Source organism: Podarcis gaigeae (genome assembly GCF_964106915.1).
Source record: "Podarcis gaigeae genome assembly, chromosome: 4".
Lineage (NCBI taxonomy): Eukaryota > Metazoa > Chordata > Lepidosauria > Squamata > Lacertidae > Podarcis > Podarcis gaigeae.
This window is the reverse complement of record NC_139677.1, coordinates 82,433,357-82,450,469: the sequence shown is the minus strand read 5'-3', so window position 1 is coordinate 82,450,469 and position 17,113 is coordinate 82,433,357. Positions and strand designations below refer to the sequence as shown.

The window sequence follows — 17,113 nt, the reverse complement described above, 5'->3', positions numbered from 1 at the left end:
CCTGAATCAGTTGTTATGAGTTGTGTATTTTAATGACTGTGCCATTTTATAAACATCCCTCAGCACTACCCGTGTATAAGATGAGCCCCAATTTTAAACCTAATTTTTTGGTTAAAAAAAACCCATGTCTTATATACAGAAAAATACGGTAATTAATACAAAGTTAAATCTGCCATGCACTCTTTTTAGGAAGTAAGACCTATTCAACAAAGCAGGGCTTAAGTAAACATGCAGAGGACTGCAGTGCTCAAGCCCTATTAAATGCTTTTTAAAACTTATAGCAATTTTCTTGATACAACAGGGTGTAGATTTTCAGATGAGATGATTTCAATAAGTGTAGCTTGTATGGGAAGCTAGAATGAGGACCTTAGCATTTAAGTTTCATCCCCCCCCCCCCAAAAAAAACCCTGCCATCTCCTTAACATATGAACATGGCATAAAATGCAGTCTCAAAACAAGCACAACTTCAAACCATAAATTATGAAGTTGGCTTGCTACATTAACTAGAGTTTTGTTTTGTTTTTAACCTATGATCCCTGGTTTGTATATTAACTACAAGCCAAGTTTCATGGAAATGGAAACTAAACTGTCGGTGTCCTGCTCTTGGTGACGCCTCCTTGCTTTTGCACATATCCAAGCCATGGTTTAGTGTTGCACACAAAGTCAGCCACTGTTTCTAGCTAGAGTAAGCCAAGAGAAGGGGGTCTGATTTTTGAGAGCTAACTAAGTTGTTCCTGGGACAGGAAGAGTCTGCTACCTTGAAATAGTTTTCTTTCATTTGTGACCAACTTGACCATTTGTAAATAAAGCACATATTATGAAACTCTAAGTCTTGAGTGCTTCCTCATGCAAAACTAAGCAAACTCTGTAACATTACCCAATGTTCAGAGAAAAGGGGAGCAAAGTATTTTAAAAGTATTTTACATAAAATGGATTGCCTCATATAAAAGTTGCGCATGGAGCTTTATTGGTATTCCACATAGAATGTTCTCACTAAAGAAAAAATAGTAACAAAGTAAACTGAGCATGTTCTTATAAATCTTTAGAGAAAAACTTGGGGCAAAATGATTGCGAGTTGTTAAGACTTTTACATCTATGGAGAAGAGTAAAGTGAGATTCCTTAAGTATCTACTAAAAAAGAGAGACGTCCTACAAGCTATTTTTAAATTCCTGAATGTTATTTAGTAATAATAGTAATAATAATGCCGCAGCATGCAAAGCTCCATTTTATTTTAAAATTTCACTGAAAAATAAAGAGGGATATCTTACAGCTTCAGCCATTACTCTCCAAGTCAGGCATAGCCTGTCCTCAGGGAATGACTGCAGCCCTAAACGGTTACAAATTTAGTATAACTAATTCAAAGGGATTTTCTGCTGGTTTTTGATTGGAACAACAGCTGCAACACTTCACAGCAATTTCCAAGCTGCTGCTTGCTGAACCTTTCAGATTCAGCAAGACACCATTTGACAACTGGAGCCGGGGAGCTGAGTGCTGAACAACAGCAAAAAGTTATACTGGATTCCTCAGTGATTAGCAGGATCCAACAGTCATGCAAGTGAATTCAAATGAGGGTGTGCTTTCAAATTCCCTAAAGACGTGCCCATGGGGAGCTCACTTAGAGACCCTGCATTGAGTTGAATGGTCATATTGTAAGATGCTTTAGATCTTGGGGATGTGTGAAACAAAATACAAATGCATTATATCCTGTGCCACTATGGTAGCTCAACAGATGAGAGAACCACTGGCCTGCCAGCCACTGGATGTCATGAATGTAAACAGACAGCCACCAGGTCATGTGAAGTGGTCAGGTGATGTAAGGAGCCAATTAGATTTTATATCAACCTATAATACAAGGGTGATGAACTCCCCCACCCCAGATCTTTCTACCCTCACTGGCCATTTTTGACAGGTGGGCAGGGCCACACAACTGTCAATTATCTGATGTCATAATCACACGCGGTGACTGATAGGTGGTCCCATCCACCTGTCCATGTCAGCTTGCAGAGGAATGCACTGGCAAAGCAGCACCAAGCAGGACTGAACTCCCCACTCATCAGTGGAGACTAGGGGATTGCTTGTCTAAACAGGTGCATCTTCAAGAGCTGGCGGAATGCCAATGTTGATGCCGCCTCTTATATTTCAGCAGGAATAGCATTCTCTCCCATGTTACCACAAGCTGATAATCACCAGACTGTGGCAAAACTAAATGAGTTTCCATTTGCTGATCTTGATGCCCTCGCATGGCAGTGGAAGAGAGGACGGTCTTTCAGTTAACCAGGCCCAGAGTTGTTTAGGGCTTTATATGTAAGTAGCAGGATCTTAAAACTAATCCAGTGACTAATAGGCGAGTGACGATCCCTTAGCACAGACATAATGTGTGTCTGATCAGGAGAACAACTCACCACCTGGGCCACAGCATTCTGCACTAGAATGTTTAGGGACACAGAATAAGAAAATAAGAAGAGCCCGCTGGATCAGGCCAATGGCCTATCTAGTCCAGAATCCTGTTCTTATAGTGGTCAACCAGATGCCTGTGGGAAACCAGCAAGCAGGATTCGAGCACAAGAGCTCTCTTCCCTCCTGTGGTTTCTCTGTCACTTGGGCTGACTAAGCAAGATAATGTGGCAATACTTTGCATACTGTGTGCAGGGGTGCATGCTGGGGGATGTCGTCATCATGAATTCATTGGTTCCCTCCATGTGGGGGGTAGCCCATAGGCATTTTCTGCAGCACAGTCTCTGACTGGTGGGCTTTGGAGGAGCTTCCAGGGGTGCTGAGAGAGTACAGCGGATGCTCGGGTTGTGAACATGATCCGTGCAGGAGGCACATTCGCAACCCGCAGCGTTGGCAACCTGCAGCGTCGCATCTGCGCATGCGCAGGTTGTGATCAGGCGTTTCTGCACATGCGCAAAGTGCGATTTAGCGCTTCTGCGCATGCGTGAGCGCCGAAACCCGGAAGTACCCCATTCCAGTACTTCCAGGTTTTGGCGCATCCGTATCCCAAAAACGTGCAACCTGAAGCGTTTGTAACCCAAGGTATGACTGTATCTGCCTTTTTTCCACCATCTGCTCAGTTTCTGCATTGCATTCTCCTTCTAGGCTGAACTGATCACAGGGTACAGCAGCCATTCCAGTGACATAGGAGCAGCATAATATCTGCTCTCTCTCTCTCTCTCTCTCTCTCTCTGTGTGTGTGTGTGTGTGTGTGAGAGAGAGAGAGAGAGAGAGAGAGAGAGAGAGAGAGAGAGACTGCTCAGTAAATCATATGTTCCCATTGCATTAAGATCAGTGCAGGAAGCCCTCTGTGATCTGTTTTGTCCTGCCTCTGAAAATACATTTACATTTTTCTGTGCTGTGGTAAAGAAACAAAGTGCATATGATTTATCGAGGCTGCATCTGAAATGCCACTTTTAGTAGGAGAAGTCAATTTTAAATGTAAATAGAGAGAATTACTGGCTGTCCAAAACTCCACCGAGCTTAATGCAAGTGAAATCACAGAATGCCAGAGCTTTGCTGTTAAAAGCCTATCTTAAATAACTAACAGTCAACCAACAATACGTACTGACTTGAAAGTCACAAAAAGTTAAAGGTCTAGGTGCACAAGCACATTTGAAATTAAAACTGAGTATGTATAAAGATGGAACAGAACAGAGTAGAAGTGGTGTAAGTCAGGTGTAGTTTCCCTGAATGATAATGTAGGTTTCATTAATTTGTGATTTATTTATTTTTAAATCCTCATGAAGAATTATTCGGCGTTTTAGTCTCCTAATGAACACATCTTTGTCTGCAGTTTTAACTAATGTACACATTTTTCCAAGCAACTTCTCCCTATATAATGAATTTTTGTACATTTTTTTCACTAATTTATTCATTTTTGTACACATTTCCCCCTAGTACGTGCACTTTTGTTGGAGAACTGCATCAGAAAATTTAGAAAAATGGAAATTTTGGTTGTTTCGGTTCTTTGGAAAGTGAAAATTGGATGAATTTTTGCTTTAAATCAAATTCCTTCCCTGTTATGACACACAAGGGTTTCAGTCTCAAAGGAAAGTTCTGCAAGGAGAACTTTCCCACCCACCCAAAAACCCACCCAGCAATAGGCCACATACTCCCCGATTCCTATAAAAAAATATATAGAATGGGCACGTTTCTCTAGTCTGGGCAATAAGGAAATCTGCCCTTGCAGAAGATAGAGCACATTCATTTTGCTCCACCTCCTTGTTTACCACCCTGTACCCAGATTTCACAATTAGGAGCCTGTGCTTCTTATCTCTTACTCATTTAATGAATTAGATGAAAGGGTCAAAGCAGTGCAACACATGAGGCACACTGTTCAAGCCACCAAATCTTGTGAGTTGTATTCAACAAAGTTGTACTCAGAGTAGACCCAATAAAATTAATGCACATAAGTTAGTCATGCCCATTAATTGAAACGAGGGTGCTTCACCAGGTGACTAATGATGGATAGAGCCCTGTGATCCAACACGTTGCACAGGGCCACCTTAGCAGAAAAGCTGAAGGGTTGTTACCTATGTTTAGAGCTGTTTCTTGTTTGTCTCCTGTTAGGACCCAAATCTTGATTTCTGCTTTTATTAAAGTGGATATCGTTTCTGGAACACCTGCTTGAAGGCGGTCCTCAATGGCCGTAGCACCAAGAAGCAGTAAATCCTGAAAAGGGATGGAAGAGGGGAGAAAAGAATTGGGAGGTCTTCTTCTTCTGGGATCAATCTCAGCTTGGACCATGCTCAAAAACAGAAATTAATGACAGCAAGCTGTGCCTTATCCTTTCTGCTACCCACCCTTCAACAAGATATGTATGGCGCAGTTAACTTTTGCTGCTCCTCTGGCATGAAAATTGGACATTTCAGAGTGCATAAAAGGACCAGGCACTTTGATCAGAAGGAGGGCAACGATTCAAAAGCAATTAATTGTAATTGCAACTTTAAAAGATAGCCAGTGGAGAGGTCCATGCACCAGTTGCCATAGCAACATTCTTAATAGCCTTAATTGGTATATTTCTTAAGTTCAGAAAACAGAGGTTGCATGGCATCGTGTTGTTAAATATACTTCCTGCTTTCAAAATATACCTACAAAGTGGATGCAATCATCCAAAAGTAAAACTGTTAATTGACCTGATCATGTTCCATTTTGGAAGAACATCCATTTATCTTCCCATCTCTATATATCCTTCAGATGTATATATACTCCGAAATAAGAAAAAAAACCCCAAAATCCTAAGGAAGTTCGCTCGGAAATAAGTCCCACTGAACTCTGTAAAACTTGCTTCTAAGTAAATATTCTTAATATCAAGCAGCACATATCATTTGCAATTGTAAAATGCACTGGCTCTAGTATATTCTTAACTTTCCTGAAGGTTTGGGGCGACTGCTGTAGAAATGTAAACAGTTTAAGGGAAATAAACAGATAAGACAGACTAAGCATCAGCCCCTGTGTCAGAAATGAACTCCATCTAACTTAATGAGACTTTCTGCTTTGTTTAGAACCGAGTGCCCAGTCTTTTGTAAACAACATTTGTCAAAATCCATAATCATAGATTTAAGTGCCCTTTGTTTAAAGGCTACATATTTTGAATTTGGGGAAAGAGAAAATAGCAAATAACAGAGCAGTGTGTTTTCATAAACAGCAGATCTATGTATTCAATCAGCATGTGACACTTTTTGCAAAAACAGGAATTATATGTGTGGCTCCAATTCAAACATGCAACTCAGCAGATAATTCAAGAGATTTCAAATGAATTCTGCACAAGTTGTTAACAACCGAAGAAAAAACATTCTAAAATGTATGCTGGGGGGGGGGGGGGCTTTTTCAGTTTTGATGCAAAAATTACTGACATCCAAATTAAACAAAACATTCAACTGCAGGAATGCAAAAATTAAAGGGGCTTAATTGTGATGAAAATTGGTTGACTTTTTAATCATGAGAAAGAAGAGAAGACATAACAACAGAATCCATACTTTTACTTACCCAACTGTCTATCTCAAAGTCAGGCAGTATTTATGGATATTCCATGCTTGCTTTCACCATCTGTTTTTGGATTACAATTCCCATCATCCCTATCACTGGCCCTGCTACCTAGAGATGATGGGAATTGTAGTCCAAAAACAGCTGGAGACCCAAGTTCAGGAAACCCTGCTCTAAACTAAGATGCCCCAAATGCTGCAAACTTTCATTATAGGAGAGCAAAGAGGCTGAAATTGCTTCACCAGGAGCCTGTGCAATCATGCTACGCCACAGTTGGCTTAGCGTAACTTGTGAACCAGGCCAACATACATTGAAATCTTGCTGTATTTCTACAAAGTGATAACAATCCTTGTTCATATTTCGTTAAGGAAACACTCTGCTTTTGCAGGAAACACATAGATGATTTTAAAAAAATTTATTATTATTTTTTGGTGCGTTGGGGGGGAATATTCAAGGGATATGAAATTAACACATCTGAAATGCTTCCAGTGAAACGGAATGGATGCACTGCTTGGTAAAGTTTAGTCTATTTCATGGGTAGGCAAACCAAGGCCTGGGGGCCGGATCCGGCCTGATCGCCTTCTCAATCAGGCCCGTGGACAGTCCGGGAATCAGCATGTTTTTACATGAGTAAAATGTGTCCTTTTATTTAAAATGCATCTCTGGGTAATTAATTTTTGGGGCCTGCCTGGTGTTTTTACATGAGTAGAATGTGTCCTTTTATTTAAAATGCATCTCTGGGTAATTAATTTTGGGGGCCTGCCTGCTGTTTTTACATGAGTAGAATGTGTCCTTTTATTTAAAATGCACCTCTGGGTGATTTGTGGGGCATAGAAATTTGTTCTCCCCCCCCCTCAAATATAGTCTGCCCCCCAAGTTCTGAGGGACAGTGGACATGGCCCCCTGCTGAACAAGTTTGGTGGACCCTGGTCTACTTGATATTGGCAAAATTTGCAAGTGGGAGAGGATTTGGCTGTAAGCAACTCAAAACCATGTCTCCTAGTTACCTTCTCAATGATCTCATAGCACTCCTCCAGCTTCTGAGTTCTGTCCTTCAGGTTTGTGCTGGCTTCATTATAGATGGTCAGCCAATCCCGGTAAGAGTTTTCCGATAGGTCTGCATATGCAATGCACAGAGTCCTCAAACCTAAAAAGGAAATGCAGGCATTGGAAGAGGGAGAAATTTGATTCAGTTCACATTTAAAGGCAAACCAACCTAATTCCCACTTTCCAAAACAGTATGTGGGCCAAAAATAGCAACCCTTCCAAATTTTGCAGTGCACTCCCTCCAGCCATGTAATACATACAACAATGCAAAGAATCGGGTGTATAAAATGGATAAAAGTGAAAATAACCATAAAATGCATTCTATTAGGAAACACTGCTTTACCAAAATGTATATATTAGGTTAAAAAGTTGTATACAAAATGTGTGTATTAGGAGAAATCCGCCCTACAATATCAATGAGGATTTTTTTAGGAATGGCAACTTTAACACCTTCACACAGCTTTCAATTTTAAAAATAAATTACTTACTATACTACAATATATTTTAAAATTAAATTGTGACATCACAGAAACATGACATATGGTAGTTGAATAGCTTCAGATTAACTGCCCAACTGCAAATAACATAATGCTCTGTAGTTCCTTTTAATGGACCCATGTAATTTGCACCAATGTTGACACAGGTTAACCATGCGCAGTAATCTGAAGAACAGGCCCCTTTGGAATATGAACAGCGTTATTTTTATGAGACTTCTGACAGAATTTAGCATACATAAAAATGATTTCTCTTCTGGCACAAGTGAACCAGAAGAAGGAGAGAGCATGCCATATAAAACAGAAGGACAATATTATTGCGGGTGTGGGAGTTCCCAGGAAAAAAAGTGTGTGGCAGGGAGAGATTTTCAGGCATGGGAAGGAATATGTTTTGCAGAAACATGGTATCATAAAAGGAACATAGTCCACTCCCCATCTTGCTCTACCTCAGTAATGTCCCATTAGCAATGAAATCAGAGACAGGTATATTTGATTTCATATAGCAAACTTGTAGGGGCAGCTACTGCATCTTAAGGGAACACAACAGAAGTGCGAGCAGTAGGATCCAAGTTCATTTTCCGTTTTCCTAAACATTTACAATAGAGGTACCACACGTCGCCTCTCCTTCAAACTTCTTTGTTCTGTTCCCTACCCACCCATGATTCATTTCAGAAACACTCTCCCAACTTGCTAAACAAAGGTATTAACAGCAGTTGAGAACCATACACAGTTAATGTTGCTTCTGTGGTGCTGCTCCATTCCAATTGATCTTTTGTTTCACACCTCTTTAAACAAGATTGCAGTCTTGATACACTCCATTTTCACCCAAGGAATGTTTTGCCTCTGGCTTGAGTTGTATGCCTGGGACTCTGTAGATTCCCCAATTCAGCATCTCCTTTGGCTGGAGACAGATTATAGTGGTGCTGTTCTTTTAAAGGTGGCTGAAAATGTTACGGGTGGCAGAACTGCCTTTAATGCATGCACACACTTCCTTGGTCCCACAGTCTATGTCTGGTCACACCATTCTGCAATCAGCAAAAGCAGAGGAGATCCCTCTGGCTGTCTATATCATGGGACAGAATGTGTCTATCAGACCACATTCAGCAGGTGCAGGAACAATCTTCAACTTGTATTTCCTCTCTCAATTCTGCCCATGTTCGATACGTATGGCATGTGAAACTATATATGGCACTATTTTGATGCTCAAACCTGAATCCTTAACAGAAGAACCAAGCCCAAACCCCTCTTCCTCATTAAAAAAACCAACCCTTGTCCACCACATTCTTTCCTTCCATCAAACTAAGGGATGACAGTTCTTGCTAAGGAATCTATCCATTTTGGTTTCTCCCAATTTCTCACTTTTCCAGCCTGCTAAAAACAAATGCCTACCTTCTGTGGCAAAATAGTCAAGATGACACAGTGTTTGCTCCAAATACAGGGAATTTTTGGAGAGTCTCTCGAAAATGACGTTATCCTACCAACAAGAAAGAACATAGATAAAGCATGTGTCCATAAATGCATTTTATAATGCCTATTTAAGACCTTTATATCCTTTATATCCTTTCTTTCCAGGGTGCTTGTGGTGGTTCAGGTTAAGGAACAAGTGGGACACTTTATAATTAAAAGGAAGGTAGCAGCATTGACCCACAAAATAAGCAGCTGTGGACATACCTAGAAAACAAACAAACAAACAAACTCTATAAAGTAAATTGTTGGAAAGAAGATATGATGTGATTGAAATGAGAGCCCTGCTTCCCTCAAAGAGATGAATGATATTGTTCAAACCACTATTCCCGCAACCTGGTGCTTTCCAGATGTTTTGGACTACAACTCCCCTAAGGCCCTGCCAGAATACCGTTTGCTAGCTGAGGCTGATGGGAGTTGTAGTCTAAAACATCTAGACGGCACCAAGGTTGGGAAGGCTGGATTAAACAGCCAACCTTGGCTTGATCCTGTCCACACAATCCTGATCCAGAAAACAGATCAATTTACTGATGGAAAATGTAACAAAGCTCCTGCCAACCTAGCAGTTCGAAAGCACGTCAAAGTGCCAGTAGATAAATAGGTACCACTCTGGCGGGAAGGTAAACGGCGATTCTGTGCGCTGCTCTGGTTCGCCAGAAGCGGCTTAGTCATGCTGGCCACATGACCCGGAAGCTGTCTGCGGACAAACGCTGGCTCTCTTGGCCTATAGAGCGAGATGAGCGTGCAAACCCCAGATTCGGTCACGACTGGACCTAATGGTCAGGGGTCCCTTTACCTTTTTTAATGTAACAAAGGGGGAATTTAAGTCTTGAAGGGCATACAACCTCTGATGACAATGGCAGTGTTGCTTATTATTAGCATTATTTATGAAACACAAAGTATCAGAGCTACAACGGAAAGCATAGTGACAATTTCCTTTGACACTTACGGCTCCTTTGCAGTACAAACGCAGACGCCCTTCCGGAGTCCTAACAATTACAGACATTCGTTTTCTGTCACTGGGAAGAAAAAGAAGCAGCATTTGTTGCAGTTCATGTGTTATCAACATCTAGCAAAGTGCTTGCCAAATGGTCTTCAGGCACAGCCCCATGGGCAGCTCAGTTGGTTAGTGTGGTGCTGATAACGCCAAGGTTGCAGGTTCGAGACAGCTGCCTATTTTGAAATCAGGTTATCCCGATCCAGATATGGCTGCTGCTGGGCCACCAGCCAAAGCTGGTTGAAGGCACTCCATGTCACAGAGGCCACTTGCACATCCAGGGACAAGGATAGCCAACGAATACCCCCAAGCTGAACACCTGATTCTTCAGGGGGAAGTGCAACCCCATCAAGAACTGGCTGAAGGAAACAATACGTGAAATCTTGGGCATGTCACAATCTCCAGGAAGCTCTGAAATGTAAGAGACACCTGGCCCTTTATGAATGAAAAGAATTTTGGCTGGCCAAACTTATAAGTAGGGAAGTGAGAGATGGTTTCAAGTGAGGGTTGAGTGTAAGAGCCCAGTGGTTTGAGGAAACACCTACAATACCAATCTTTTTGACCCAAAGAGGAAGAGCAAATGGTTTAGGGTTGTCTAAAGATATACAAATATGAGTAACGGGGGAAATTTAGAGGCTCAGGTCTGGAAATGTATCGTAATCAAGCCCAATAAACCATTTCCTATAGGACATGGTTTATGAACAACCAAATTACTTTAGAATTAATATGAAAATGGATTTATGAATACAGTGGTTCCTCGCGTTATGGATGGGATCCGTTCCGGAGGCCCGTCCGTAACATGAAAAGCCCGCAACTCAAAGTGCTGCGTCTGCGCAGGCGCACGGTGCAATTTGGTGCTTCTGCGCATGCGTGAGCGGCGAAACCCGGAAGTAGCCCATTCTATTATTCTACCATACATTTAAAGCCCACCCATTACACATTTAAAAGTGTGCGAATTCCTCCAAAGAATCCTGGGAATTGTCATTTGCTAAGGGTACTGGGAATTTCAGGTATATGAGGGTGAAAACTACAGTTTCCAAGATTCTTTGGGAGACGCCATGTGCTTTAAATATGTGTTGAATACATACTGCGGATCTGTCATTAGTCTAATGGTTTGGAGAAGTCAAATGTGGGCCAGATCCTTTGAGAAATACAGATCAGCAATCATGGAGACTGAAACAGCCCTTCCTAATCTCATTTTCTATATAAATGAACGGCATGTCATTATTTTGAAATTAATGAACTTCTTTCTTCTCTCTTTTTGAATTAGATTAAAAGCAGAGGACTCTATCAAGAATACATTCTGCCATTGATGTCCTCTTACAGGGGACTGCTTGTTTTGCCGGCCGGGGGGGGGGGGGGGGCGCGACCGAAAGCTGCATCAAACTTCTTTTAAAAAAAAAAAGGTCTTATTTTTCCCCCCTTAGGACAAACACACAGTAAACATACAGGAGAGTTGGAAAAGGGGGAAATTTTCCAAGGATTGAATTCAATTATTTTCACTGGGAGACAAATGGTGTACCAGGAAGGTACTACAGTGTAACCAATAATTTAAATTATATAGGGCTGGTTTTTTTTAAAAAAAGATGAAGATAATCAAACAAAAGTGCATAGGAACTGACACCAGGGACACCTGTGTATGCAATGAAATTGCAATAAAATTTATTATTATCAAGCCAAGTATAGAGAAGTATAATTCAACCAATTGCACAAAACGAAATCATACGTTTATAATTACATGTACTCATTTTTAGGACCAAGACGTGTTTTTTTTAATGAACTAAACATTTCAATGGGGTCCTAAAACATTTCCCAATAGACTGCACAAATTCTTTTAAATTTTGCATGGTTTTGCTTTGCTTCCTATCCTTCTCAGGAGCTACTTTGGCACAATCCATTAAGAGAGGATTGTTGAGCACGTTATCCAGCCAGTTAGGGATCACATAGCAGCATTACGACATCATGATGTAGTGTAATTCCCTGGTGTATTCTGTCCCAGGAACTTGGCTAGCCTTCTCACAGCTGCTAAACTGCCATTTGAAGCAGCAGCAGTAATATCTCTCTCTCTCTCTCTCTCTCTCTCTCTCTCTCTCACACACACACACACACACACACACACACACACCCCTCACACAATGTATTAGACTGTAAACTGTTCCAAACTGCTGGAGCGAATGATGTTGGGGAAGGTTGTTTTAAGGGTTTTTCTTTAAAAATTGAGTTTTCTCCACTCCATTTATCACATTTTCTTAGGTACTGAAATAGTTATAAAATCTAATTACCTTGAAAATTCCAATACATTGAGGATCTCATACGTCTCTTCCTTTCCTAGCTGCAAACACATGAAACAAAAATTGAACCACGTTAAGCAACGCGAACATGCCAAGAAGCCTTGCTTCTTTCGAATGCCCACGTTAAAACATGTGATGATAGCTCCCTCTGCTGGGCAAAATGGTGTGCTTATGTGTGCCTCCAAGAGCATGGTGCACAGAATATTATTTCATTCAGCATGTGTTCTCCAAGTGCATCTGTGGAGCATCTGTGGAGAACACACCTTCATAAGATTTTTTGGTAAAGTGTGCAGAGGGCTCTCATTCCACAGTGATGGGCTGTCCTGCTTGATAAGACACCTCCAGTGACTTTAACCTCCGATGCACAATTTATGTTATGGCATTCTAAGTCACAAGCCAAGCTTTCGTACACAGTGCTCAAGAAAGCACCTACCATAAACGTGGGTACTCTGGCTTATACCAAGAAAGCCTACTGATCCACCCTAATTCATACTCTCTATGCCAGCGTTCTTCAACCTTGGGTTTCCCAGATGTTGGGTGGACTACAACTCCCATCAGCCTTGACCACTGGGCTAAGATAGCTGTGCATGATGGTTGTTGTAGTCCACCCACATCTGGTGTCAACCCAGGAATGTCCAGGAATCCACTCTTCATTGTCAAAACAAGACTGACAAGTTAGGGAAAGCCGTGTCTCTCAGCTGCCCCTAGTTGTGCACCCAATGAGGCAGTTGCAGCAACAGAGAGGCCCTGCTCCAGACCTCAGTTTATGTATCTCCCCCACCCAAGCTGTGTGTAAGCCGGCAAAGACTGTGCCTGCTTGTCACCTGCTTCAGCTCCTCCCACTTCCATACTCTTCTGGTCCTGGGAGACAGTGGAGGTAGAGGAGGAGGAGGAATGGAAGCCCTTAATTCTGCACCAGCCTGACCTGTCTCTCCTTCCTCCTGCACCTGTTGTTCACTTGCCACTCCTACAACTTCTCCTGCCTCTGAGTCTCATCCCCTGGCTGTCACAGGTTTCCCCGGATCGCCAATCCCTTCCCTTTTCTCCCAGTGCCCACTCCCCAGTATCTAGCCAGTCCCCTGACATCTGGGGACCCAAGACTGAAGAATACTGGTCTACACTGCCTGGCAAGATTACAGACTGCAGACCAAGATTACAGATAGGAGCCTTTTCCTAACCCTACCTGGGGACTGAAAGTAGCACCGTTTGCATGGAAAGCATGTGCTCTTCCTACTGAGCTACAGCCCTTTCCCCCCAAAGGTCTGGCTCCCAAGGCACCACTGGGAATCAAACACAGTTTAATAAGCAGGTGCTTTGGCCAGCTAACCAATGGCCTTCCTACAGATCCCCTGACCGGCACTATTTAATTTATTTATGTTATTTATGGGCCGCCATAGAGTTCTCAGAGTTGCTTAGCGCTATCCTTTTATAAATGCTCTTACCGCGTCAATGATAACAGAATCCGGAGTCCGTCCGGTGAAGACGTAGCCAAGCTTTTTTGCTCCTTTGACTAAGGCTCCTTCATCTGTCAACAGAAACAACCTGCCTTTATGGGAAATTCATTACAAATGTAGCAAATGGCTTTATTAACATAAAGTAAATGGAATATCACTGAGGCTAATAGTGCTGAAGAGCATTTATGAAATTATATACCACAGGGTCCTACTGGAAGACTTATGTCTCACTTGCCCATTCTCAGCATTTGTCTATTTTTTAAAAAAAAACCGTACCCCATTTTTTGTATGTAACCCCCCCTCAGTAAAAACAACCCTGAAGTGGCTTACCAAAATAGTAATAGTAATAATAAAACTAGAGAGGGAAAGAGGTTGCATTCGGACGTAACACTAAGCCGTGCCATGGCTAGCTGACAGGTGTTGTGGTTATGGATGTAGGACTAGGACCTGAGGTAAAAGGTAAAGGTAAAGGGACCCCTGACCATAAGGTCCAGTCATGACCGACTCTGGGGTTGCGGTGCTCATCTCGCTTTATTGGCCGAGGAAGCTGGCGTACAGCTTCCGGGTCATGTGGCCAGCATGACTAAGCCGCTTCTGGCGAACCAGAGCAGTGCACAGAAACGCTGTTTACCTTCCCGCCGGAGCGGTACCTATCTACTTGCACTTTGACATGCTTTCGAACTGCTAGGTTGGCAGGAGCAGGGACCGAGAAACGGGAGCTCACCCCGTCGCGGGGATTGGAACCGCCGACCTTCTGATCGGCAAGTCCTAGGCTCTGTGGTTTAACCCACAGCGCTACCCGCGTCCTGAGGTGCCAGGGTTCAAATTCCCACTCAGCCATGAAGCCCACTGGGTAACCCTGAGCCAGCCACTCACTCTCAGCCTAACCTACCTCACAGGGTTGTGGGGAGGATAAAATGGGTGAGAGGGAAGCGTGAGCTCCTTGGGGTGAAAGGTGGGATATAAATGTAATAAATAAATAAGAGGCGTTATGAAAGTTCAAGGACAAAGCATGGCCTGGGGAGAGTTCCAAGGGCCATATTTAGGCCTCAGGCCTGAGGTTCCTTACCTCTATCCTAGACAATATAAAAAACCCCCATAAGATGTATACAGCCTCTGACAAACATGGGCTTGCCATCTTGGGCCCTCATTGAGGAAACCACCTCATTCCCTTCCTCTGCTGTTCTCCTTGCTCTCCATCCCCTTAAGAAAAGAAGCCAATGACCAACCTGGAGAAGAGGCCTGGTAGATGATTGTGTTTCCGTCTCTTTCTGGGACAACGGTGTGACACACAGCCAGGAGAGTGAGGAATTCCCGGATGTGAGTAGCTGTGGGCTGAAAGGGAAGGTCCACACAAGAGTCATGCCACAAGGAATCCTGAGCGAGTTTCTAAGTCTCTTGCTGTATTTATTAGAAGAGGAAGACAAGTACTTGGGTGGTCAATGGAGCTCTCCTCGGTTACTTTGTGGTTTCTTGCCCATTATCTCCTTCGATGGTTAATAGCTGCGATAACTGTTTCACCACCTACAGGATCAGAGGCCCAGTCCCTCAGGATACCAATTGCTTGGCCACAAAAGCAGAAGAGGGCCTTTCCAGAGGCCTCTGGTTGTCCGCTGTGGGAAACAGGACACTGGGCCCTTGGTCTGATCCTTACATTAGTCTGTCAAATACGGAATAATTGCACTGGTTAGATCAGTGTAAACTTGGGTCCCCGGCTGTTGTTGGACTACAACTCCCATCAACCCTAACTAGGAGGGCCAGTGGTCAAGGATGATGGGAGTTGTAGTCCAACAACAGCTGGAGACCCAAGTTTGAGAAACACCGAGTTAGATTATTAGATAGACCATCAGTCTGATCCAGCAGAGCTCTCCTTGCGTTAACCTCATCAAATACAAGACAATTAAAACAAAGGCTAGGCCTTTGGTCTGATCCAAGAGGGTTCTTCTTATGTTAGCCCCATCAAATACTAGTCAGATTATTGGGGCTCAACCACAAAAGGCAGGCTTTCCCAACCTGAAGCCCTCCAGGTGCTTTGAACCAACTCCCATCAGCCCCAGCCAGGTAGTCTGGAGAGCATCAGCTGGGGAAGGCTGCACTAAGGTAGAAAGAACAGCCTTCCCAGATCAGACCAATAGTCCCCTCTTGTTTCTGGGTGAGTTATTGCAGGCCTTTATTGCTCACACAGCAAATACATCACCTACATGCCTGCAACTCAAGCTTTATTGGCAGACAGCAAGCTATCTTAACTTCCCCGGTGCAGCCGGCCTTAAGAGGGGCATCCTATGATTTCCTTGTATTGAAATCAATTATTCAGTCTGCTTTTGTCCTTCCATGTTCACAGCTTACAATAGGTTCCACCCACCCAGTTCTAAAGCAACAATGAGGGCCTTCTTATCACGTCAGACCTTCCACAGAGCCCTTGTCTCTCCTTTGACATGTAGTGTCAGCAGCGGTGCTGGATTTATTCCTCTTCCTGCTGCCAAACCAAAATGTCAAACCGATTACTGCAGCAAATGCCCTGCTGCGTATGGGTGGTGAGTGGATAACAATATTTCCCACTTGCCAATTCAAGCTGGGAAAGGGGGACTTTTGTGTGCATCTATCAGACATTTTTTAAAAACAACAACAAACTGAATTGCAAAGATAATATTGAAATACTGCAATATTTATTTGCTGGTCAGTATCAGTATCAAGAATAAATATATTCTCAGGGCTCAGAAAGGAAGTCTAAACATGAGCCTTAACCCCAAACTATAATGCAGAGTTTTTTGTTTTTTTGAAAATGAAAGCATGTGTGAGTGTGTTTTCCTCTTTGTTTATAAAAATATTTATATATTGCTATTCATAAAAAAAATATCAAAGTGGTTTACAACAATCATACAGAAAACCATAGAATAAAAACATATGACATTTTAAAATTGGAAATCAAAGTATTTTGCAAAGATGTATTCTTAATTGCTTGCATAAGCCCGATGGAATGGAAGAGTTTTCAGCAGGTGTGTAAAATTTGCAACAGCAGGTGACTGCTGCTGACGCCCCTTTCTGAGTCACAACCAATTCTTGAGAGCCCTTTGAATCAGGGATGGATGACTCTGCCAATTTTGGATTCTCACACCAGCAGCTAAGACACACCCACCCACCCTGCACTCCCGAGTGGTACCTACAGAGCAGCAGAGCTTCTTAAGCGACTCTTCCACCCAAAGAAAAAGGACACGAGCACGACAGAACTATCAGTGGAACAACACTATAGAACTGGGCTTACGTGATCGCTCTCAATATTTTGCATCAGCCTCGGGTCATCAAATTCGCAAGATTCGCTGGTGGAAGGAGGAAGTTGACTAGAAGTCAAATAAAAGGAATGAAATATTACCTCCTTGAAACAT

At 42.7% G+C, this 17,113-nt stretch overlaps 1 protein-coding gene across 9 annotated transcripts in view; it reads right to left on the bottom strand.

Moving 5' to 3' along the window:
* Window positions 1-17,113, bottom strand: part of ATP8A2 (ATPase phospholipid transporting 8A2) — a 319,516-nt gene that overhangs the window by 216,078 nt on the left and 86,325 nt on the right. For all 9 annotated transcript variants that reach the window (XM_083736150.1, XM_083736149.1, XM_083736151.1 and 6 more), the window contains 8 exons: window positions 16,993-17,068; window positions 14,960-15,065; window positions 13,719-13,801; window positions 12,268-12,317; window positions 9,938-10,007; window positions 8,914-8,998; window positions 6,991-7,130; window positions 4,531-4,669 (listed from right to left, as the gene is read on the bottom strand). In XM_083736150.1, the coding sequence (XP_083592276.1) occupies window positions 4,531-4,669; window positions 6,991-7,130; window positions 8,914-8,998; window positions 9,938-10,007; window positions 12,268-12,317; window positions 13,719-13,801; window positions 14,960-15,065; window positions 16,993-17,068 (749 nt within the window). The remainder of the gene's footprint in view (window positions 1-4,530; window positions 4,670-6,990; window positions 7,131-8,913; window positions 8,999-9,937; window positions 10,008-12,267; window positions 12,318-13,718; window positions 13,802-14,959; window positions 15,066-16,992; window positions 17,069-17,113) is intronic.